Source organism: Mustela lutreola, chromosome 4, assembly GCF_030435805.1.
Source record: "Mustela lutreola isolate mMusLut2 chromosome 4, mMusLut2.pri, whole genome shotgun sequence".
Taxonomy (NCBI): domain Eukaryota; kingdom Metazoa; phylum Chordata; class Mammalia; order Carnivora; family Mustelidae; genus Mustela; species Mustela lutreola.
The window spans coordinates 158,312,969-158,336,773 of record NC_081293.1 but is presented as its reverse complement, the minus strand read 5'-3'; the positions used below and the strand labels follow the sequence as shown (position 1 = coordinate 158,336,773).

Below are 23,805 nucleotides of genomic sequence, written 5' to 3'. Positions count from 1 at the left end.
CAGGGAGCCTGCTTCCTCCCCTCTCTCTCTGCTTGCCTGCCTCTCTGCCTACTTGTGATCTCTGTCTAATAAATAAATAAATCTTAAAAAAAAAAAATTATCCTTAGACCTGAATAGGATGAAGAAAGTGGAGGGTTTGATTTTCCCCAACTAGTTAAATGGAGTTCTGATTGTTAAAGAGATAGATTATCTAGATTATCAAGTGGCCAACTTGAGTGGTTGGAAGTGGTTGGGGGGTGCTAATGAAGGAAGGGAAGCATCTGTTTGTTTGTTTGTTTTAATATTTCTTTTTTTAAAAGATTCTATTTATTTATTTCACACACAGAGATCACAAGTAGGCAGAGAGGCAAGCAGAGAGAGAGGAGGAAGCAGGCTCCCTGCCGAGCAGAGAGCCCGATGCAGGGCTTGATCCCAGGACCCCGAGATCATGACCTGAGCCACAGGCAGAGGCTTTAAACCACTGAGCCACCCAGGCGCCTCGGGAAGCATCTGTTTAAAGTTATGTAGCAAGGACTGGAAAAACAGACAGAAATATTTAGGACAGTGAAAAAAATACAGAATGTCTTATACACTGAGTACAGTCCTGTCAAAGAGGCACCAGTGTGGACAAGAATGGGGAAAACATGAATGTCTTCAGTAAGGTGGTTATTCATGATGTCTTTTACCCTCACTGCTGCCCTTATATAATTTTTATCTACCTTTTTTTTTTTTGAGTTAAATATGTTCTTTGGTTAATCTTCTATGTGTAGGATACAGCAGTTGAAACAGTTACTAGAGGATTCTACCTCCGATGAGGATGGGAGCAGCTCCAGTTCCTCAGCAAGTAAAGAGAAACACAAGAAAAAGAAGAAGAAAGAAAAGCATAAGAAAAGGAAGAAGCAAAAGAAGAAGAAGAAAAAACGAAGGCATAAGTCTTCCAAGTCAAATGAGAGTTCAGACTCGGACTGAACAACTCGACTTTTTCAACATTCTCTTCTCCCACATCAGACACTGCGGCCAAAGACCAGAGGCGTGCAATCCGGGAGGACTAGGATAGAGCAGGGTATTTGGTGTCCCGCATGTGAATTCTCACCTGCCTTCCAGCAGAGATGTGACCCCAGGAGGGTGAGTTGTACTTTTCTGGGCGCTTGCTCTGGACAGTGGCTGATGTCAGGCAGGAGAGCTTTGTCCAGTGTGGTCCTCCCGCTGATCCCTGCAGTTTGTGATTCCTTCAAGCTGCCTCTGCCAGGGAGGTGGGACCAAGGGAATGAGTCTCTGAGGACGCTCCAGGTGCTGCTGCAGCCTTCCCTACCCAGGGCGCTACTTAGTTCCCAGAGACTTCAGGTTTGATTTTTCTCTGTATGCGAGGATAATAAAAGCTCATTATTTTATTTATTTAGAAAATATTCATTACTTTTGAATCATAATATACTTACACAGTCCAAATTTAAAAGGTTCATAAGGTTTGTTTAATGAGGAAAAATCCTCTTCTCTCTCCCAGCCACTCAGTTCCCTTCCTCCATGGCTAATGTTACCAATTTCTTGTGAAGTCATCCAGAAATATTTTTATATCATGGAAAAAATGTTTTCTCTCTTTTTAACATACTATAAACATTTGTCTGCACCATTTCTTTTTCATGTTTTAACTGAACAATATAAAGCATATTGGGCCTTCCTGCACTCAAAAGAACCCTGTTCATAAACCCCTGGCATGATTGCTTATTTTTTAATAGTGAGATACACTGTAATAACATTGAAAAATCATGTATTTAACTTGCTTACATCTTATTGCTATTTTCCCATGACTATTATTATTTCCATAATAATAGATTCAGAAAAATTATAATGGTATGGAGATTATAATACTGGGTCAGCTACACACATCCCCATATACATCTTCATTCCGTTGGCTAAGCACAGCCCACCTGGGAACTTGTCCCTTTGACTGTGCTGCAGCTGAGACAGCTCAGTAGGTTGGGTAGGCCTGCAGCCCGGGGAGGGTGTCTGTTCTTTGCCAAGCCAAAGCAGAGCCAGATCTTGCTCCTGAGCAAGTGTCCTTCCCTCACCATTGTCTGTTGCTGCTTTCATCATTCTTGGTCCCAGGAACACCTTATTCCTACTTTATGCCACTTTCCCTGGGGATTCCCCCTCTTTTTTTAATTTTAATTTTTTTAATTTTTTATTTTTTTTTATTTTTTTTTTTTTAAAGATTTTATTTATTTATTTGACAGAGAGAGATTACAAGTAGGCAGAGAGAGAGAGAGAGAGAGAGAAGGAAGCAGGCTCCCTGCTGAGCAGAGAGCCCGATGCGGGACTCGATCCCAGGACCCTGAGATCATGACCTGAGCCGAAGGCAGCGGCTTAACCCACTGAGCCACCCAGGCGCCCCAATTTTTTTAATTTTTTAAAGATTTTATTTATTCGATAGTGGGCGTGTGTGCACATGAGTGGGGGAGGGGCAGAGGGCAAGGAAGAGCAGGCTAAGTAGGGAGCCCCACGTTGGGGCCCATCTTAGGACCCTGGGATCATGACAGGCTGACGCTTAATGGACTGAGCCACCTAGGCGTCCCACCCCTCTCTTTAAAGTATACATAATGCAGGCCAGGTTGACTCTTTCTCCAGCTTTCTTCAGTTAGTGCTTCTAGTCTTGGCCTTAGAAAATTTATCTCAGTAACACAATTGGCCCAGATTGGAATGGCCAGGATCTGTCAATACTGAAAATTATAAGGCTAGTAAATTCAGCCATGTCTTACACCTACCCTTGGCATCCTAGTTCAGCATGCAGCAGGAAATTCTCCTTGCAGGAATTTTCTTCCTCCTGCAGAAAACCCATTCATCATAAACATACTCAATGGCAATACGGGAGAATAATATAGCTGATTTTCAAACTTATTGTGTAGCAAAATCACCAGGGGGTTGTTAAAACAGATTCCTGTGTCTTAACTCCTAGAATTTTAGAATTTCTGATTACTAGGTCTGGAGTGGACTGGACAATTTGCAGTTGTGACAAATGCCCAAATGATGCTGACACTGTTGGTCTGGGGGCCAGACTTAGAGAACCACTGCTCTAAATGTTAAATCTCTTCCTGGTTTGTTGTTGTCATTGTTATTGTTTTCGTTGTTTTTAATTTAATTTTTTTCAGTGTAAACTTCTTCCTGAAGCCTTCCTCCACTTCCTGCTTTAATTGAAATTTTGTGGCGCCCCTGGGTGGCTCAGTCCATTAAGTGTCTGCCTCCGGCTCAGGTCATGATCTCAGGGTCCTGCGATTGATTCCCTTATTAGTCCCCTGCTTAGCAGGCAGCCTGCTTCTCCCTCTCCACTCATGCTTTCTTTCACTGTCTCAAATAAATAAATAAAATCCTTGAAAGAAAGAGAGAAAGAGAAAGAAAGAAGGAAAGATATCTTGCCATCTAGTGCAACCCTTGCAAGTTAATTCCTGTCTCTTCTCTCTCACTCCAGGTTTCTCTGTCTACTGTTTCTGGCCTAGGTTCCATGGTCCTTTACTTCAGTCTGTCATATCCCTCGACCTGTAGTCTTTTTGCCCAGTTTACCCAGAAGAACCTCAACCTAATCTCTTTTTCCTCTGCTCCAACTCCCAGACTGCTGAGCCTATCAAGCTGATCAAAGTTCTTCATCCTAAAATCCTCTCCTTTCAGACTCAGTACTCTCCAGTCCTATTTAGGAAAGAAAGAGAAGTCACCAGACCTCCTTCTACCAAGGTATCTATCAACCTGTCATTGCGGTTGTGGTAGGCAGAATTATAAAATAGCCTCCAAAATTTTTTGCCCAAATCTGTAGAAATGTTACTATAATGGATTTTACCCCCATGATTAGATTATAATACACAGTTGACCTTTTCAAAGGGTGCAGGGCTGTATGGTGTGGCCTCTTACCCCAGTTGAGACAACCCTGCAGGATCATTGCAGCTCAGGAGCTCCCAGTGGAACTTTGGCTAAAGACTGTTGTTACTGCATCACATCCATACTTCTTCCCTATGCTTAATCAGGCTTTCTTTGCCCCTTCAGAGATTTTATTCCCCATAACACTCCCCACTAAATTTTCTGCACACAAATCTTCAGGTGAGAGTCTGACCCCAAGGAATTCATTGTGCCAGGAGGTACAGTAACTGCTTGGGAAAATGAAAGGGAAGGTGTTGTCAGGATGTACCCTTCGTTTGGACTTATGCCTCCCTTCTCTTTTACCCTCTAGAATAAAGGGAAGACTTTGGGAAGGATTATAAAGCAGGCACAGTGTTCATTGGACCCGTCCTCTTTTTGTGCTTGCTCTTCCATATACCAGCATTACCATCTTCCCAGTAGCCAGAGAGTCTCAGTTATGGTCCGTTTAAGTGCCTTCAGTTAGTTCACCCAAAGCACTTGTAACTCATTTTGCAGAGGTCAAAAAAGCAATCAGGTTCAACTCGTATTAACACGTTAATGAAAACCACACTCTTTAATCTTCTTATGAGCATTTATAAGCAAATTAATTAGATTGTTGGAATTTGAATGAATCAGGATTGTTGGTGGGGAGTTAATGGATGCCTTCCTGATTCCCAGATAAGCAAGAAAGTTGGATTATATGGACTCAAGTCTTCCTTATTGTTCAGTTACTCCAGCTAATGCATTCCTAACTCAGCTTTCCCATTTTGATTATGTTCTGGGCTTGGAATGATGGAACAGTGACAAGGCCAAAACTGTTCATCCAAATGGACACTAAGCCATTCATTCACAAATATTTGAGTGCATATGATGTGCTAAGCTCTATACAAACTATTCCATGGAGCTACCAGCCCTAAAGAATACATGGTCTCAAGGGTGAAAATGTTGTAACTCTCCTGTCATGTCATATCATGGGCTATGAAAGTGAAAATGCAGGTGTTACTAAAACACACACAGGAGAGTCCCATACTCCAGCCATGGGTGGGGATAGGCATCACAGATATTTTCCTAGAATATCTCCCCAATCTTTTAGGTAGGGGTTAGGAGGGAGATAAGTCACAAAAGCTTATCATAAGACCAGCTTTAGAAACCATACTATATTTTGCTTGCCTTTTTGCATCTCAGTGAAAACATGCAATGCTATCACTTTGTACCATCTACTTAATGCATCTTGAGAGTTAACTTTGTTACCACAGGTAGTTAAAATGCAGTTAAAAATATAAAAATAGAGTAAACAAATATAGTTAACTCATCACTGGGCAACTCAGAGGCAACACTGAGTGAACTCATCCATAGGTATCAAAATATTATTCATACCATCACCCAGAAAGCCCTTCCAGGAAGCAACTCTAGCCTTTCTACATGTGCCCTGTTCTTACAAATACCCTTAAGGACAGTATTCATCCACATATAAACATTTTGGCACTTAGTCACAGCCTTAACCTGTACCATTTATTGGGAAAAGCCTGGTTCCACAAATTGACCAAATAGGTTGTAGTTTCTGAGTGTAAGGAGCTCTCTTGTTTGCCTTGTTTCTGTGAGTGTACACTGGGAGTAAGTAACATATACTACAACTCACCAACGGACATACTGATCAGTGGCGCTACTATAAGCCTGGTTTCCATTTGTAAAAAATAAATAAGCTGCTGTCTCTATCATCAGGATAGTTCCTGTTTTGGGGCATCCTTCATCTCTTTATTCTGCCCTCAACTCACCATCCTCTTCCCCATTTTAAAGGTCCCTGGAGGTAACAAGACAGTAATAGACCTGGCAGAAGTATTCATGAATAACCCAACTCTACCGGTGGTGTTACCAATGATGTGGCCATTTGGAGAGGGGAAGAAAATGCTTGAGAATCAAACACACATGCAATTCAATTTATTTGTTGTTTTAGTTCTTTTAATTCCAAAGGCTTTACAATGTCACATTTTCTTTATGTTGGTATAATTGCTTTCTTAGTTCAAATCAAGGGATAATCCTGTGTTCTAGGCCATCATGATGATGTACTATTTAGCTCTTCTATGTAGCTGGAACACAGCAATTTGTTTCCTATGAAATAACAGAATAAAAGATTTCTTTAAATTAAACTGTATAACAAACTCGAGATATACAGAGAGTCATTACTAATATCTTTAGTGTTCATCTTTACGATAAGGTTAAAGGTGTTAACATTTTGCCTGAGCATGAGTATTAGTCTTTTCTTATGACCCCTGTAGCGTAGGAATGGCCTTGAAAGGGCCAGTAACCATGTGCTCCCTGACACCTAGGCCTAGGGGTTGAAAGTGTGGCAGGGATATCAAGACTCACTGTGAAGAGAAGCCGGTCTTGCCAGTAACCCCTTAAGAGAGACCCTGAACTTCAAGTACCCAGCTCTCCAAGCTCTAAACTGGGACACTTTGGGGCGCCTGGGTGGCTCAGAGGGTTAAGCCTCTGCCTTCAGCTCAGGTCATGATCTCAGGGTTTTGGGATCGAGCCCCACATCAGGCTCTCTGCTCAGCAGGGAGCCTGCTTCCTCCTCTCTCTCTGCCTGCCTCTCTGCCTACTTGTGATCTCTGTCTATCAAATAAATAAATAAAATCTTTAAAAAAATAAATAAATAAATAAAAATAAACTGGGACACTTTGATAAACCACTGGGATAACTTACAAAATCCCATATAACCCACAATAGACTACCATTAACACCCCTGGGAATTAAATGTGGAAAATCAGCATAACAATGACATTCCATGGAACTGAAAGGCTTTGACTCCAATCTACTTATAAGGAAGGATCTATAGGTCTACAGGTCTGTTACCCAGTCAGAATGCTGCCATTTTTCACTGCCCACCAGCAGTGTTAGTTTTGCAGGGCAGAACACGCACTGAGTAGGAAACCCCAAACAAAGCCCTAAAAGCCAATCATGAGACACCCAAATTAGGTACAGAACAGATACCAACTGTCTATTTCCTGTCTGTACCTGCTGTTTCCTAAACGTTACAGCATCTGTCTCAAATCTGTTTGAAACTTTGTAAGGTACCTCGGTTTTCCATCTCTCACAGTTACCTGAAGTAAGAAATGATTCATACATTAAATAATCTAAGTTACTTAAAAAACCAAAGCCGGGGGGAACCACACCCTTCTTGAAAAAAATCTTTTGTTCAAGATACTATTCTGTATCATTCTGTAGTCCTTGACAGAAAAAAAAAAATCAAAATAATGGACACAATCTAGACAACTCGGCCTGAAAATTACCATCTTAACTGTATAACCAAGAGTAAATTAAAGTTATCTTCTTCACAGGGCTGTGATAAGATGGAAAAAACGGATTCCTACACACTGATGGGAAATGAAAGCAGAGGCAAACGAGACTTTGAGAAGACTAAAGGTAAGATGGACAGTGTTTTGTTTTAGAAATTAAGACTGGAACTTAATTAAATTTCCCCGGGGGCTCTTATGCATCCCATTTGTCACTTACCTGCCTCATTTCATTTTTCCTCCCCAGGTATAATCATCCCCCAGACTCTACTTTGGGCCCTTCCCACTGCTTGGAGCCCTCTCCCTAAACATAGGGTGATCCAAACTCAAGCTTCAACCAGGTATGTATGATCTGCTAGTCCAGTCCTCCCACTGACAGCCTCACAGTAAAGCAAGACAACTTCCTTTCCCAAGCTTCCTTGTCTATGGATGTTATCATTTTTTTCTAGATACAAGTTCAAACCCCAGCCTTTTTTTTTTTTTTTCCCCTATTGACAAGAGATAGAGAGAGAACACAAGCAGGCAGTGCAACAGGCAGAAGGAGAGGGAGAAGCAGGCTTCCTGCTGAGGGGCTTGATCCCAGGACCCTGAGATCATGTCCTGAACCAAAGGCAGAGGCTAACTGACTGAGCCACCCAGGTACCCTTCCAGCCTTTTTATTTTTTTCTTAAAGAATCAGTTTTGTTAATGGATTCTCTGAAATGTTATCTTTTACTCCCATGTGAGTTAGGACCCTTTATATCCAATGTTCAGTTAAGTGTTGGTGGTAGAGTGGTAAGCACAGCTGCCTTCCAATGTTCAGTTAAACTGACTTTATAAAGGGGTTTCAGCCAAATGGACATGCTTCAAATTCCTCTTCCACTATTACTGCCAGCTGAAGAGGCCTAGAGCACATTTCTTCCTGTCCCTTCTCTATTCAATTTGCTTTGGGCACCTCCTTACTGCCTACAGGACAAAAATCTCAAAAGGAAAATTTCTACTATTTAGCCCAGTCTGTTTAGACCCACTTGCCCAACTCATCACAGGCCTCCCTTCTGGCTGGCTCTTCTCAGGCTCAATCCCTGGAACACACTTGACCTCTCCTGGCTGCCCAATCAAGCTCATGCTACTGTCTCCATTCTTACTCCAAACCACAGCCCCCAAATTTGTATCAAAATTCACTGCCTTCACATGGAATGCCCTTTCTCAGCAACTCCACCTAGCTCTATGTCCCTGACTTTTCTCTTTCAACCCTCCTGTCCTTTACCACCACCCAGCTTTCCATCAACTCCTACAGTTCTTTGTTCAAATTACATTAGTTTCCTAGAATGCAAGACCTCAAACCTGGAATTTCTCCCAATCCTATAAACATGGGCACCTATAGCTGTTTAAGAACATACTTCCAAAATTAAGAAATACTGTTGATCTATGGCTGCCTTTGCATCCAGGACCCAGTGGGGAACCACCACAGACAACCATGGAATGAGTCCATTAGTCACTTACATTCCCAGGGCTTGGGAGAGACTCTCTTGGACTGTAATCCCTCCTGTACAGCCATGGTATGTTCTCCTTGGAACCTGCCATCCTGTCCTGTTACTTTGCACACCACAGGGATGCTCTCGTATTCCCCAAGCTTTAACCTGTACTTTTTTCTGGTGCACCACACAATAAGCTGGGGAGGGAGAGAGCACTCAGCTGGCATCCTGATGATCCTGCCAACCTCACCATAAATCTTCCGTTTGGAAGACATCACACAGCCCAGTGGACTAACTTCTTCCAAGAGGCATTCTATCTCATACATTTCATCTTCAGCTTCCTCTTCCAAATCACAGTCTTCTGAATCATTGGGAAGTACAGTGTTCAAGGCACCATTTTTCTTCAATAAATAGACTGTGTTCCCACTTGAGAAGTTTCTCAGGGACTTCTGCTTCCTGCCTTTCACAGTTTTTTTAATCTTTGCACACTTCTTGAAGTTCTCATGATCCTCCTCCTCAATCTCATCATTCATGGTCATTTCTTCTTCATCTGTGTTCAGTCTCCCATTCCTGATGGTCCTTCTCCGTGATCCCTTAGTCTTGCAATCTGGAAATGACTCTTCATCGTTGGAAGGCATTTGCTCAAGGGATATCTCCAGATGTGCATCCTGCCACCAGCTCCTATCACACTGAATCCCTTCATCTACCCACCTGCTATTCATCTGGGCCAAACAGGCAGAGCTAGACACATGCTTTGAGCAGCTGTTCCACGCTACCACCTCTTCCAGTTCTCCACATCTGAATTCTTCTGTTGCCTTTCTGCTCTCTGATGAGGGCTCAGGAGATTTCTCATGCTCTGCATCCTGCCACTGGCTCACATCACACTGAATGCCTTCATCGACATGGCTGAACTGGGCGAGGGAGGTAGGGGGGGAGGACATAATTCTCAGGGTAGCTGTTGCTCTCTACAACTTCACCTTTGCCCACTTTCACAGAGAAGCCACGGCCCCCACTACTATTGTCTAGCATGCTTTCCCCAAAGTGAATGGGACTCCAGATTTTGGACTCTAGGCTCAGGTCCTCAATGGCTTTATTGCTGGAGCAGACTGGCCTTTCCTGCTGGAGCTTATCGCCATCTCCAGAAGACTGGCACAGATTGGAATTCAGAGTATCCTGGATTTCACCTCTGTCTTTTGCTTCATCTAGAGAGGACAGGAATTGGAGAACAGCTGCATAGCCTTTTTCTTTACCCAAGTTCATGTCCACAATGGAGCCTGACTTCACCACCTCATCACGTCTTACACAATGACACTGTTCCGACCACAGAGTGCTTTCTTTGTCTTTACACATAATGCCATCTGCACCCTCATGATGGTTATGAAGCACACTTCTATTCTCCCAAGAACTCTGTGAAATCCCACCATGCTGCACCATGATGTCTGGCATGGCTTTACCATAAGCCAGGTCATACAAATGGATAGTTTCCTTCAAAGTCTTCCAGAACTGTGTTACAGGGGATCCTTTGCGTTGTTCTAGCCCCATTTTCCCTTTCTCAGACACATAGTTTACTTGAGGTGATGCTCTATATACAGTGTTAGGAGAAGGGCTCTCACCAGGTAGCTGCTGCTTCTGGGCAACCGATGACAAAACCCCATCTGTTGCTTGAGGAATGTTTTCAGTTTCTGTGTCACTATTAGAAGTTGGGATACTGGTCACCATATCACCTTCTGAGTGGGTGTCTTGTTTCTGAGTCTTGTTTTCAGCCTGATGAGGTTCAGTCTGAGTCTCTTTCGTCTTCGTTTTCTTTCCATAGGCACTACACTGCTGGAACTGTGCTGTGTTACAAAACATAGGTCTTCGGTTAAAGGCAGTGGGCAATGGAGACTGAGGGATGAGGAAGCCAGGAGACTCACTGAGTATCACTGAATATGGGAAATACAGACTTCCATTTCTGAAACCTAGGGTGAGAACACAGTAGTTAGCCACTCGGTCTCCTGGAGCCAGTCACAACATTAAGCCAGGACGCAGCCAGCTGACCACACCAGTTGGTCAAATATGCAGTGTTTTCAACGCCAGTTGGTAGCTACTGGCCCCCACTTCTCCCTGAATATCCTCAGGATTTGACAAGGGAAAGAACAGTGACCAGAACCGTGGGGCCTCCAGAACCTTCCTTCACCACGAGAGCAGGCATCTGTTCCGATGGGTTGGTCGCCAGGCCATCAAATAATCAGTGTATTATGAATCACCCCTACTTAGTAGTGACTCTTTTTCAGAGAGACCTAGCACCCAGTAAGGGTAACTTAGGATTATTGTGGCTGGGGAAAGAATAATTATGTCAGCCCGTATACAGCAAGGAAGAACAAAAGTTCTTTGTATGTACAGGCTTTTCTAAACCTTTTTATTCAGCACTACTCATTCACAGACCCATCTTCCCCTGTTTTCCAGTCTTCAGAAGTAAACAGGGCAATGGTGCCAATAATGCTAGACACATTTCTGTCATACAAATTCATGTTAGGAATGGCATTTGATTTTGCGAGACAGATATATATAAGTGACAAATTAATTTAAGATAAAACTTCTACTTAGTATATAAAAGCATTAATTATATTCAGATCAGTGTTCATCAGGTAATTTACTCAATATGAAGGTTGATCTAATCAACTCAATTTTATAGTTTAAGGCTGCATCAAAATGCCTCTTGGTCCTGGCCTAATCTACTTATACATAAAAGTATATGGATTTCTTTCTTTATCGAAAGGAAGTAGATGAGTCTCAGCTTGACTTCGCCATGGCCTACAGAGGTTAGAAGCCAACAGAATGAAGTTCATGAGCCAGAGAACTTCCTACCATACATGTTGTACTATATCATACAATGGACCAAAATACCTTAATGCAGGTCCCTGCCACTAGCATCTCTCCCAGGACCCTATTCAGTTACTCATTGCATAAACATAGGTGTTAGAGTTGTTACTTTGTCCCTCACTAATCAGCAAAATCTATGGCTACTCTTTGTAATACCTTCCCTCTTCTGCTACCATGACCAAGACTTGAAGTCATCTCCATGTTTTTACTTCAGTAACTACTACCAGGAACTTCCTTTACCCATCTCCCTGACATTCACAGGTCTGTAATCCAAACTAGTTCCAAAATTATCTATATTTATATCTTTTCTTTCCTTCCTCTATTTTTTTTTAAAGTAATCTCTATATCCAGTGTGGGGCTCAAACTCATAACCCCAAGATCAAAAGTCAGGTCCTCTCCCAACTGAGCCAGCCAGGTACTCCCAGAGGTATGACCCCTCACTTGAGAGACAATATTTGAAGTAATTTGAAGTATTGTCACTGCTAGTCGGGAAATGAGGAACAATGACCACATTCCTTAGGATGTCTTAAAAGCCCTCATTATCTGATTTGTCAATCTATCATCTAATTCTTCCACTAAGCCTATGTGCTCTAGCCACATGTGGGTTCCCCCACAGGCTAACTTCTCTTCACTTTTCAGAGAACTCCTCCTTTCCTACTTCTTCCACTGCTAAAACCTTTTGTTTTTTAAATGGAAATCTCACCATTAGTGACAATAGATGGACCTTGAGGGCATTTTCCTAAGAAAAATTGGATAGAGAAAGACAAATGCCATATCATCTCACTTCTATGTACAATCCAGAGAAGATGAACTCAGAAAGTTAGTGGTTACCAGGGGCTGGGTGGTTGGGTTAATGGGGAAATGCTGGCCAATGGCAAAAGAAAACTAATTCATCTTGTTAATACAAAGGAGAGTACTGAGGCAGCAAAAAGAATTTAATATTGATTCAAAATCAGCCTATTTATAAAAGCATGTATTTGGCCCTCTATTTCAATTGTACAAGTATGTGTACTGCATGCCTAATTAATGTTAAAAGCTGGTAGATGGGGCATCTGGGTGGCTCTGCCTTTGGCTCAAGTCATGATCCCAGGGTCCTGGGATCGAACCCCACATCAGGCTCCCTGCTCAGTGGGAAGCCTGCTTCTCCCTCTCCCACTCCTCCTGCTTGTGTTCCCTCTCTTGCTGTGTCTCTGTCAAATAAATAAATAAAGTCTTTAAAAAAAAAAAAAAAGCTGGTATAATTTCTGGTTGTACGTAAGAAGAATATGTAAGAAGTTTGGAAGTCACTTACTCTGAACAAAGTTAAAAGCTCAACTGAAAAATCAAGAATTCTTCCCATATTCTACACAGCAGTAGGTTACAGAACAAAGTGCTATCCCCAATGTTGGAGAGATATGTGAATGCAGACAAGCACAACTTACAGGGGCACAAACCCAAGAGGTAAAAAGTCCATGGGAACTAGTAGTAGGATAGGGAAACCTGAACTGTTATCGACAAATTAAAGGCTCAGAATGAACAAATCAGAGAGTTAAAAAAACTTCAAGGGGACCCTTTCGTAATGAACCCTCACTCCCTTCCTTGTTTTGAGTTTTATCTGCAGTAGCTCAACCAGTTTCTTACAGTAAATCTAGGAAAGAAATCCCACAGGAAAAGTGGGGAAGAGAAACAATGGTGACATATAAAGGAAAACTCTATTCCTACCAACACTGGACCTCAGGACAAGCTAGTTAACCAGAGCCTAACTGATAAGGGAGTAGGCAAATACTTATCTCAAACCCACCCTAACAACCCTTCCCTATCCAATGGGAAGAGGAAGGTGAAGAACATGTATGGTTCAGAGTTCAAAGGCACCATCTCACTAAAAGACCGAGACCTAAAACTACAGTTCTTCAGTAACCATAGGACTATGATTCCTGTCCCACCTCCCCAACTTAACATGTTACTAAAGGCCTATTTAAAGCAGTACTTTTTATCCAGCACAAAATGCCTGGCAATCAAGAAAACATTACAAGGTATACTAAAAGCCAAAACCTGTGTAGTCTGTGAAAAAATTCACTTTCAACATAAAGACAAGGATGAAAAGTAAATGCATGGAGAAAGATGTTCTGTGCTAATAGTAAACAAAAAATGGCAGATGCAGTGGGTAAAAAAAAAAAAAAAAAAAAAAAATCACTAAGGACAATTGATCTAAACAGCACCTTTAACCAACTAGAAATAACTGACATCCACAGACTACTTCATCAAGCAGAATACACAGCTCATACCCATATGGAACATGCACCAAAACACTTACACAGATTAAAAAGTATATTAATCATATAGTGTCTGCTCTTAGCCTACAACTGAGTATAGAAAACAAAGATAGCTGTAAAATCCCCCAAATATTTTGAGATTAAATGCCTTACTAAATAACACTGAATCAATGAAGACACAAATGACTAATATCAGAAATGAAAGAGGGTACATCACTACAGATCCCACAGACAGTAAAAAAGATGGGGCACCTGGGTTGCTCTAGGTTACAGCCTCTGCCTCTGACTCAGGTCATGATCCCAGTGTCCTGGGATCAAGCCCTGCATTGGGCTCTCTGCTCAGCAGGTAGCCTGCTTCCCACCCCCCCTCCCCGGCTCTACCTGCCTCTCTGCCTACTTGTGATCTCTGTCTGCCAAATAAATAAATAAATAATCTTAAAATAAAAATCATATTTTAAAAAAGATGGAAAGAATACTATGAACTCTATTGTCACAACTTTCCAAACCTATAAAAAATGGGCCAATTCCTTGAAAGATAAAGTTGGACAGGCTCAGACCAGTAGAAATGGACATCTGCACAGATTTTTATATATTAAAGAAATGAGGGGCGCCTGGGTGGCTCAGTGGGTTAAGCCGCTGCCTTCGGCTCAGGTCATGATCTCAGAGTGCTGGGATCGAGTCCCGCATCGGGCTCTCTGCTCAGCAGGGAGCCTGCTTCCCTCTCTCTCTCTCCGCCTGCCTCTCTGTCTACTTGTGATTTCTCTCTGTCAAATAAATAAATAAAATCTTTAAAAAAAAAAAAAAAAAAGAAATGAATCACCTAACTGATAACCATCCAGAACAGAAAGCACCAGGCCCAGAAGGGCTCACTGGTGAAGTCTACCAAACACTTAAATTACAAATAGATCAATGTAGGATAGAATAGAGACCCTACACACAGACCCATATAAATATAATCAACCAATATTTGACAAAGGAGCAAAGACAATACAATGGACCAATGACAGTTTTTTCAACAAATCATCCTGGAACTGGACATATACGTGCAAATGCAACCCTAGACACATACCTCACAACAAACATCCTTCACAAAAATTAACTCAGAAAGGACCACAGACCTCCATGTAAAACACAGAAACTGTAAGAACAAGAAGTTAACACCAGAGAAAACCTAGATGTTCTTGGGTATGGTGATGACTTCTTAGACAAAATACCAGTGGCATACATGATCCATGCAAGAAAGAACTTGATAAGCTATCAGTAAAATTAAGAACTCTTCAAAATATACTGATACTGTCAACTGAAAAGTCACAGACCAGGAGAAAATATTTATAAATACATGCCTCATAAAGGACTATTACCCAAAATATATAAAGAACCCTTAAAATATTAAGAAAATAACCTGATTTTAAAAGAGGCTATAGACCTTAACAGATAATCTCAAAGAAAATACACAGACAGGGGTGCCTGGGTGGTTCAGTGGGTTAAAGCCTCTGCCTTTAATCCCAGGGTCCTGGGATCGAGCCCCACATCGGCCTTTCTGCTCAGCGGGGAGCCTCCTTCCTCCTCTCTCTCTCTCTGCCTGCCTTTCCACCTACTTGTGATCTCTGTCAGTCAAATAAATAAATAAAAATCTTAAAATAAAAAAAAAAAGAAAAGAAACATTGCCAAATAAACATGAAAACATGCTCCACATAATATTTCATCAGGGAAATGCAAATTAGAGCAATGAGATACTGTACAAGTACTAGAATGGCTGAAGTCTTAAACACTGGTAATAATACCCAGTATTGACGAGTATGTGCAGCAACAGGAACTCTGATTGCTAGTGGAAATGCAAGATGGTACACATGTAAATGCTTTAAAATAGTGTGAAAGGAAGAAAGTTTGGCAATTTCTTGCAAAACTAAACATATTCCAAAACTTGGGAAAAACCAAGATATCCTTCAGTAGATAAATGGATGTATAAATGTCATAATTCAGATAATGCAATATGATTCAGCAGTAAAAACAAATGATTATCAAGTAACAAAAAGATATAAGGAAACTTAAAATGGGTAGTACTATGTAGAAAAAGCCAATATGAAAAAACTACATACTATATGATTCCAATGATACAACTTTCTGGAATAGGCAATGCTATGGAGCCAGTAAAAAGATAAGTGGTTGCCAGGGGTTAGGAAGAATGGAGGCATGAATAGGCAAAGAATTTTTAGAGCAGTGAAACTATTCAATTCAGTATCATAATGGTAGCTATCTTTTATGATGTATTTATCCAAAACCACAGAACATGCAGCTCTAAGAACACACCCTAACATAACCTGAGGATGAAATGTACCATTTTAGGTTCCCTGATTATAACAAATATCACGCTGGTGAGGGATGTTGATAATGGGAAAGGTTATGCACAATGGAGGGCATATGGGAAATCTTTCTGCCTTCTGCTCCACTTTGCTGTGCACCAAAATTGCTCTAAAAAATGAAGCCTCCTAGGGAGACTGGGTGACTCAGTTGGTTAAGCATCTGCCTTCAGCTCAGGTCGTGCTCCTAGGGTCCTAGAACTGACCCCCGCACTGGGCTCCCTGTTCGGTGAGGAGCCTGCTTCTCCTCCCTCTCCCCCCGTTTGTGCACTCTCTCTCTCTCTCTGTCAATTAAATAAATGAAAGCTTTAAAAAAAAAAAAAAAAAAAAAAAAGAAGCTATTGAAAGAGAAAACCAAAGTTGGCGGCATCACAATTCCAGACTTCAAGCTCTATTACAAAGCTGTCATCATCAAGACAGTATGGTACTGACACAACAACAGACACATAGATCAATGGAACAGAATAGAAAGCCCAGAAATGGACCCTCAACTCTATGATTAACTAATCTTCGACAAAGCAGGAAAGAATGTCCGATGGAAAAACATACAGCCTCTTCAACAAATGGTGTTGGGAAAATTGGACACGTGCAGAAGAATGAAACTGGACCATTTCCTCGCACCACACACAAAATAGACTTAAAATGGATTAAAGAGCTCAATGTGAGACAGGAATCCATCAAAATCCTTGAGACCACAGACAGCAAGCTCTTTGTCCCCAGTTACAGCGACTTCTTCCTAAAAATCTCACTAGAGGCAAGGGAAGCAAGGGCAAAAATGAACTATTAGGACTTCATCAAGATCGAAAGCTTTTGCTCAGCAAAGGAAATAGTCGGGGCACCTGGGTGGCTCAGTGGGTTAAAGCCTGTCTTCGGCTCCGGTCATGATCCCAGGGTTCTGGGATAGAGCCCTGCATCAGGCTCTCTGCTCAGCGGGTAGCCTGCTTCCCCCTCTCTCTGCCTCTGCCTGCCTCTCTGCCTACTTGTGATCTTTGTCAAATAAATAAGTAAAATCTTAAAAAAAAAAAAAAAAAAAAGAGTATGGAGGTTCCTCAAAAAGTTGAAAATAGGGACGCCTGGGTGGCTCAGTTGGTTAAGCAGCTGCCTTCGGCTCGGGTCATGATCCCAGCGTCCTGGGATCGAGTCCCACATCGGGCTCCTTGCTCGGCGGGGAGCCTGCTTCTCCCTCTGCCTCTGCCTGCCATTCTGTCTGCCTGTGCTTGCTCTCTCCCCCCCTCTCTCTCTGATAAATAAATAAAATCTTAAAAAAAAAAAAAAAAAAAGTTGAAAATAGTAGTACCCTACGACCCAGCAATTGCACTACTGGGTATTTACCCTAAAGATACAAATGTAATGATCCGAAGAGGCACATTCACCTCAATGTTTATAGCAGCAATGTCCACAATAGTCAAACTATGGAAAGAGCCTAGATGTCCATCAACAGATGAATGGATAAAGAAGGTGTGGTGTGTGTGTGTGTGTGTGTACACGCTCTCTCTCTCTCTCTCTCGAATACTTTGCAGCCATCAAAGACCTGAAATTTCGCCATTTGCAACAATGTGGATGGAACTAGAGGGTATTATGCTAACCAAAATAAGTCAATCACAGAAAGACAATTGTCATATGATCTTTCTGATAGGAGGAATTTGAGAGGCAGAACGGGTCATAGGAGAAAGGCAGGGGAAAAAATGAAACAAGATGGGACAGGGAGGGATACAAACCATAAGAGACTCTTAATCTCAGGAAACAAACTGAGGGTTGCTGGAGGGGAGGAGGGGAGAAGGATAGGGTGGCTGGGTGAAGGGCATTGGGGAGGGTATGTGCTATGGTGAGTGCTGTGAATTGTGTAAGCCTGATGATTCACAGACCCGTACCCCTGAAACATAATACATTATATGTCAATAAGTCAATAATTTTTTTTTAAAAAGCCTACTAAATACAGGTAGAGATCCTTGAATATGCATAGAATATATCAGAAAGATACCCAAATCACTGGCAACATTTTCTGACTCAGGGAGGATACTGGGAGACTGGGAAAAGGGATTAGGGGCTAAAGACTTCATTCCTTGTTTATATACTATTTTAATTGTTAGCCCATGCATTTGGTTAGTTTTTCAATTAAAAAAATGATTTAAGCCAGTTTCAATTGAAGAAATGTTCTGTTACTCATAAAATAGTTACACCTCTCATTCTGAATAATTCCTAGTCAGAATGACTAGGTACAAAATAAACCACAATAATCCCTGCCCTTTAGGTTAGTACATCCAGAATGCTTTTGAGTCCACTTGTTCAACTGAACTCATGTTATATTCCCTCAAGGAACATCTTTACAACCTTGGCTATGATGGACATGCTGTTTAATATACCATTTCATCAAGCTATTTAACAAATTCTAATATATTCCTCTCATTTCCTACTTAACTCTATCCAAAAATGGTGTAAATTATCTTCAATCAACATCTTTCTGTACTGGCATCCATTCTTCTCTTGGCAATAGGTCCTTCAAAAAGGACCTCTGCCCAAATGGAATCTAACAGGCTCATACCACCTTCAACATGGGGCATATAATCTAGACTAATCAAGGAGACTAGTTCATCTTCTGGGTGGTAAGTACAACAAGGATAACATGTGGCAAAGCCAAACCACCAGGAGTCAGTTTTGGAACTCTTTTTGAAACTACTGGAAGGGAAGGCTCTTCTCTGGGATCCTTAGCCAGAAAATCATTACAGGCCCACAAATTCTGTAACTATCTTTGTCACTTTGAAATGGTTGAGAATGAGAATACAGAGAAAGTCAAAACCTAGGAAAAAAAACAAAATTAGAAATAAAGGAATATAGATTTGAATACGGATTACATCCTTGGAGTCCCTATTTAGCTAGCCTGAAATGGCTTTTCTTGGAATTCTTGGTTGCACAAAACAGTAAGTCATATGAACTTTTTTTTTTTCCCCACTAAAATATCCGAGTTAGGTTGCAATTAAAACAAACAAGCAAATAAACAACACAGATGGGATTCCTACTCCCAGTACTTATCACTCTAATTCTTCTAAACCACAACTCTCAGGACAAATATGGTAAACCTTAAGGGGAATTGCATGAAAAAAAGTGCACAAGTACAGAATCTCAGCCTTTTAATTAAAGTTCAAGATACAATATGCATTTCTTTCTCTCAGGAATTTTCCATCCTCTGACCTCAAGAATCTTCCTCAGACAATTTCTTCATCTGGATTATTCCAAAATCACATTTCAACGTCTGTATTAATTAGGGATCACCAGAAAAAGCTAATGGAATGTTTATATATAAAAATTTCTTTAAGAACTAGACCACGTGGTGGTACAAGTTCAAAATAGGTCAGGTAGGCAGTCTTGTTGGAGACACAATGAGGAGCTGAAGTCCATAGGTCATATGCTGGCAAAATTCCTTATTCCTCAGACTGCAATTTTAAAATGGTTTCCACTAGGAGCTCCTTGGACTAAAGATTCTACTACTCAGGTGGGATCAGTGATTGATGGACTAAAAATCTGTCCTTATCATACCTAGTTTTCTCCTTGGAAAACAGTTGCATACAATACACAACATGCTTTATCTACAACAGGGTACACTGAAGAATAGATTTTTTTTTTTAAAGATTTTTTATTTATTTATTTAACAGAGAGAAATCACAAGTAGACTGAGAGGCAGGCAGAGAGAGAGAGAGAGAGGGAAGCAGGCTCCCTGCCGAGCAGAGAGCCCAATGCGGGACTCGATCCCAGGACCCTGGGATCATGACCTGAGCCGAAGGCAGCGGCTTAACCCACTAAGCCACCCAGGCGCCCTGAAGAATAGATTTAACATTATCTTTGCCGCTGGAGGCATGAGAAGGGAGAATCACTCCATGGATCCTTCTGCCCTGCTTAAACCCCCTCCCATCCCATAATGTATGAAATCCTAGATTTCTACCTCCCAAACACTTAAACCTCATCATTCTCCTAAAGTACTTTTTTGACCTCACCAGGAGAGCTTTAAGAATCTTTAGGCCTTGTTGAAAAACTTATAGGGACTAGGAGCTCTAAGGTGCCTCTGTAAGACTGGTCTCATAATAGAATTTTGGTTTGACTCCTGTGTAACTCTGAGCAAGTCGGGGGCTCTGAGCCTCTGTTCCCCGGTTTGTAAAGCATAAACAGCAATAATACCTAGCTCATGGGGCTGTTGAGGTCAAATGAGAGAACCTACTTCCAGTATTTGGCAGAATAACTGGCATATAGAATTCAAATTTTATCTATTAATGTGAACTTCAAACACTGCCCCTGTATGCTGCCATAATATCTGTGTCAGGACAGAGTGAGGGAAGGGAAGTCATGGATTTTAAGGTATTAGAAACTCTCGGGCATTGCTTGAGGGGGAGGGTCCCTAACCCCACTGAGCTTCTTGAATTTCTTACCTGCCCCAGGAACACAGAACGGATTATAGCTGGGATTCTGGTACCAAGGACTCGGGTAAGTCTGCTGGCCCACGGCATGCACATAAAAAAACGGTCTGGCGTTACTGCCCTCAAAATGTGCATTGTTTTCTGAAGAGGAGTTCATTTTCTAGGCTGAAAAACAGGTGTTCGTATTTAGGAAAAGGCAGTGGCGCTCAGTGCTGTATACTGCCGTGAAGGGAGAAATCATCCTACTTCCCTTTCCGAACCCCCAAGCCTGGGTGGCAGGGTCCTCACCATCTCTTCCCACTCGCCTGGGATGGGGGACACAGGGCTGCACTGCACTGAGGACCTGAGCAGTGCTGCCCACGGGCAGGGCCGCATCTTACCAGAACACCTCAGTTCCCAGAGCAGCAGCAACACCAAAATTAGACTGAGGCCTGGGAGGCAAAGAGGTAAACTGTGCCGTGCCTGGAGCGCCAGGGGCACCCCAGGAGCTCCACCCGGGGCAGTGGCTTGGACCCGGCCTGCGAGTACTGGTCTTTGGCCTCACCGCCAGCATGCCTACCCCACACCACCTCCTCCCCAGTCTGGAGGAGCCCATCCCCTGAGCCCAGTGTCTCCTTACCCACGGCTCACCCCCGCCCCCCACCCCGCCCAGCCCCGGTCCCACAATCCAGTCTACTCCGCTCCCCCGGGACCCGCAGCCCCAGCACACCCATCTGCTCCAAACCTACCTCCGTGACCTGCAGAACCTCTGCCACCCGGTGTCCTGGCTCCCGCCCTTACATACCCTGGTTGGCACGTGCTGCCTGTTGCGCAGGTGCAGCTCTAGCGCAGATGGCCCGCGCATGCGCTCTGGACGAGGTCCGCCCCCACCCCCCCAGGCTGCCTTGACTGAAGGCACCTGAGGAAACTCGCGGTGAGCTTTCTGCACCATGTGAGCTTCAGTGCGTGCACACCCAAGTGTCGGTGCCTCCAGAGGACGGATCAGTCCCTGTCTCCCTCGCTCTCCCAGACTGTCCCTTCCATTTGAGTGTGTTCAGTTAGGACAGCTTCGGACACCTCCTCTGAGCTCCTGGTGTCCCTCGGGCCTAACGCCCCAGACACAGGAAGAGGAGCTGATGGAGGAGAAGGAGAGGGGAAGGAGGAAGCCAGCCTGGTCGGTGCAGGAGTTTCACAAAGGAGGGGCGCTCCAGCCTGCTTCCCGCTGAGGCGAGTAAAAACCAGGGGAGCAGAACCTGGCAGTTAAGGCGCCATTGGTTGGGAGAGTGAGGGACAGGGGGCCTGGAGAAGTCGTCTGTGAGCTGGTAGGTTGGCAGGTTGAGGGAGAAGCTGGCACACACGGACTCCGCTTTCTTTGCACGTGGGAGAAAGGAAAGTCTTCCAGGAGAGTAGTTACCGGGAGTCGTGGGGTTGGAAGGACGATTGTGAAGTTGTTGTTTTGTTGGTTAAAGGTAGAGATTTCGGTATCTTTATGGCCAGAATGGACAGAGGGGGAGATGTTCCCTATAGTGGAGAGAGAAGGGATGTTAGGAAGCACAAGGCAAGGTTCGCTAAGCCTAGTTACAATGCTCTGCCTTGGACCCAAGTTACTGAGATAAGAGGGAAATGAAGTCCCGAAGGCAGGGATTCAGTGCTTTAGCATCTGATGACCTTGATTTTTTTCAGTGGAGGGCGGGAATAAGACTTACAGGGAGCCCTGAAAAATTTGGGATGACTGTATTACTAGATAGAAATTGTGTATGAGCAGAAATAGTAGTGCCTGACACTGGATAAAAGTTTTTCTTTCACATGGAGAAATCTGAATATATGCCATCCATCCAGCGCTGGTCTGGAAGCTCATTGCTGTCACAAAGAACCCAATCTCCTTTCTTTCTGCTCTGCCATGCTTAGCAATGGTTTCCATCTTCGAACTGGCAACCGTTTCAAGATGCCTGTTCCAGGCAGAAAGCAGGGAGTTGAGAGGGAAAAGGGTAAAAAAGAGCACAGAGGTTGCCTACAGCTTCTCTCTGTCATCAGTTTTGCTTTTAAGGAACTTTACTAGAACACCTACCCAACTTCAGATTATACCATTTTGGCTTCCCATGGGTGAAATGTAGTTGTCTTTTAGCTGGGCATATTTCTACTTGAAATAAATTGAGATGCTGTGACTAAAGCAGAAAATGTGTATTAATGAAATTGACAACTAACAATGTCTGCCATACTGCTGCAGGGAAGAGAGAAAGCAGTCATCTACAGATGTGCAAAAGGGTTGCTAGTAGAGTTGAAGGCTGACCTAGAGTGAGGATCAGTAATTTGTATTGTCCCTCATCTGCAGTGGTATGTCACTTGCTCAGTCATACTCAGTTGCATGGGAGAGACATTGAATGACTGTTTGGATCAACGACTGGTTTTGGAAGGCTTGTGGAAGGAAGGGCAAGGATTCAAGAAAGTTCAGTGTAATAGCGAGAAATTAAAGTAATGCATCATACTCATTATATATACCATGCCCTTGCATGACCCTGAACATGAGTGCTTTCTTAAATTTTCACCCTAGAGTGCACCCTACTTAGTGGCTAGTATTTACTCAGGAAGAAAAAGGAAGTAATGTTGGAAAGTAGCTGAACAAATAGAAAACAAAATTAATGGGGATCTTTCACCTGAGAGTGAAAGAGATAGAGGGAGGGGACTTGTGGTCAGAGAATGAAAAATTTAAATGTAGGATTGCAGAGTTGGAGCAGTTGCAAATTGTATAACAAGGTCCATAGGGTGGCCAAGCAGTGGTTTGCTGTAATGCTGTGGAGTAAAAATCATTGACACTGAAGAAGGAAAAGATCAAGGAATCTGGAGTTTTGGATAATTCACCCCTTCCTTCATATGGTATATAGTAGTCATTTCAAGGTTCCTATGTCCTCAGAGAATGTAGTAGAGTGATCCACAAAGTGAAAGAGAGAAGTATCAGAAGATGTTTGTATTTATAATTTTGTATTTTTCTAAAGATAGCCCCCCAATTTTGTAGTATTCAGTACCCAGCAAACTTTATTTTCCACAAGCTAGTGTCCACTCTCGGCCCTGGAGTGCATGAAGACTGGGAGAAAGAAGAACCCCCTTCTTCTTTTGGCTTCCCATGGGTGAAATGGGCATGGGCATGGGCAGCTCAGAACAGGAGGTTCTTGGGAGAAAGCAAAGTTTAGCAACTATTCAGTAAATAGGTTGAAGGATATATTGGGTTGTGATTAGCCAAACAGGACTTCTAAGTCACATAATTGAGAGGGTTGGTAGGTAGGTCATTAGGGAGAAGAACTGGAATGAGAGTGTCCAGAAATGCCAGCTAACTGGAAACT

The 23,805-nt window shown here is 42.7% G+C and overlaps 2 protein-coding genes across 3 annotated transcripts in view; one reads left to right on the top strand and one right to left on the bottom strand.

Annotated features, from left to right (window-relative positions):
* The first annotated feature begins 946 nt into the window (after nt 1-946).
* The window catches only part of KBTBD2 (kelch repeat and BTB domain containing 2), a 59,673-nt gene continuing 36,814 nt past the window's right edge, over nt 947-23,805 (top strand). The window contains exons 1-4 of one of the 2 annotated variants that reach the window (XM_059171522.1): nt 947-1,104; nt 3,580-3,699; nt 7,200-7,284; nt 7,402-7,495. The gene's annotated coding sequence lies outside the window, so the exon portion shown is untranslated. The remainder of the gene's footprint in view (nt 1,105-3,579; nt 3,700-7,199; nt 7,285-7,401; nt 7,496-23,805) is intronic. The other variant, XM_059171521.1, reaches the window with a different exon arrangement.
* LOC131829598 (uncharacterized) lies at nt 5,791-22,056 on the bottom strand. The gene is made up of 4 exons (XM_059171527.1): nt 21,217-22,056; nt 20,501-20,653; nt 8,637-10,566; nt 5,791-5,967 (listed from the first exon to the last, which is right to left on the bottom strand). Exons 2-3 carry the CDS (start codon nt 20,643-20,645, stop codon nt 9,503-9,505), a joined length of 1,209 nt encoding a protein of 402 aa, XP_059027510.1. The 5' UTR covers nt 20,646-20,653; nt 21,217-22,056; the 3' UTR covers nt 5,791-5,967; nt 8,637-9,502.

Bases quoted from the DNA above. Each gene is read 5' to 3' on its own strand.
- LOC131829598 (XM_059171527.1), bottom strand. From the start codon at position 20,645: ATGAACTCCTCTTCAGAAAACAATGCACATTTTGAGGGCAGTAACGCC. The intron at 10,567-20,500 runs GTAAGAAATTCA...TTCTCACCCTAG, and splicing joins GTTCTGTGTTCCTGGGGCAG to GTTTCAGAAATGGAAGTCTG.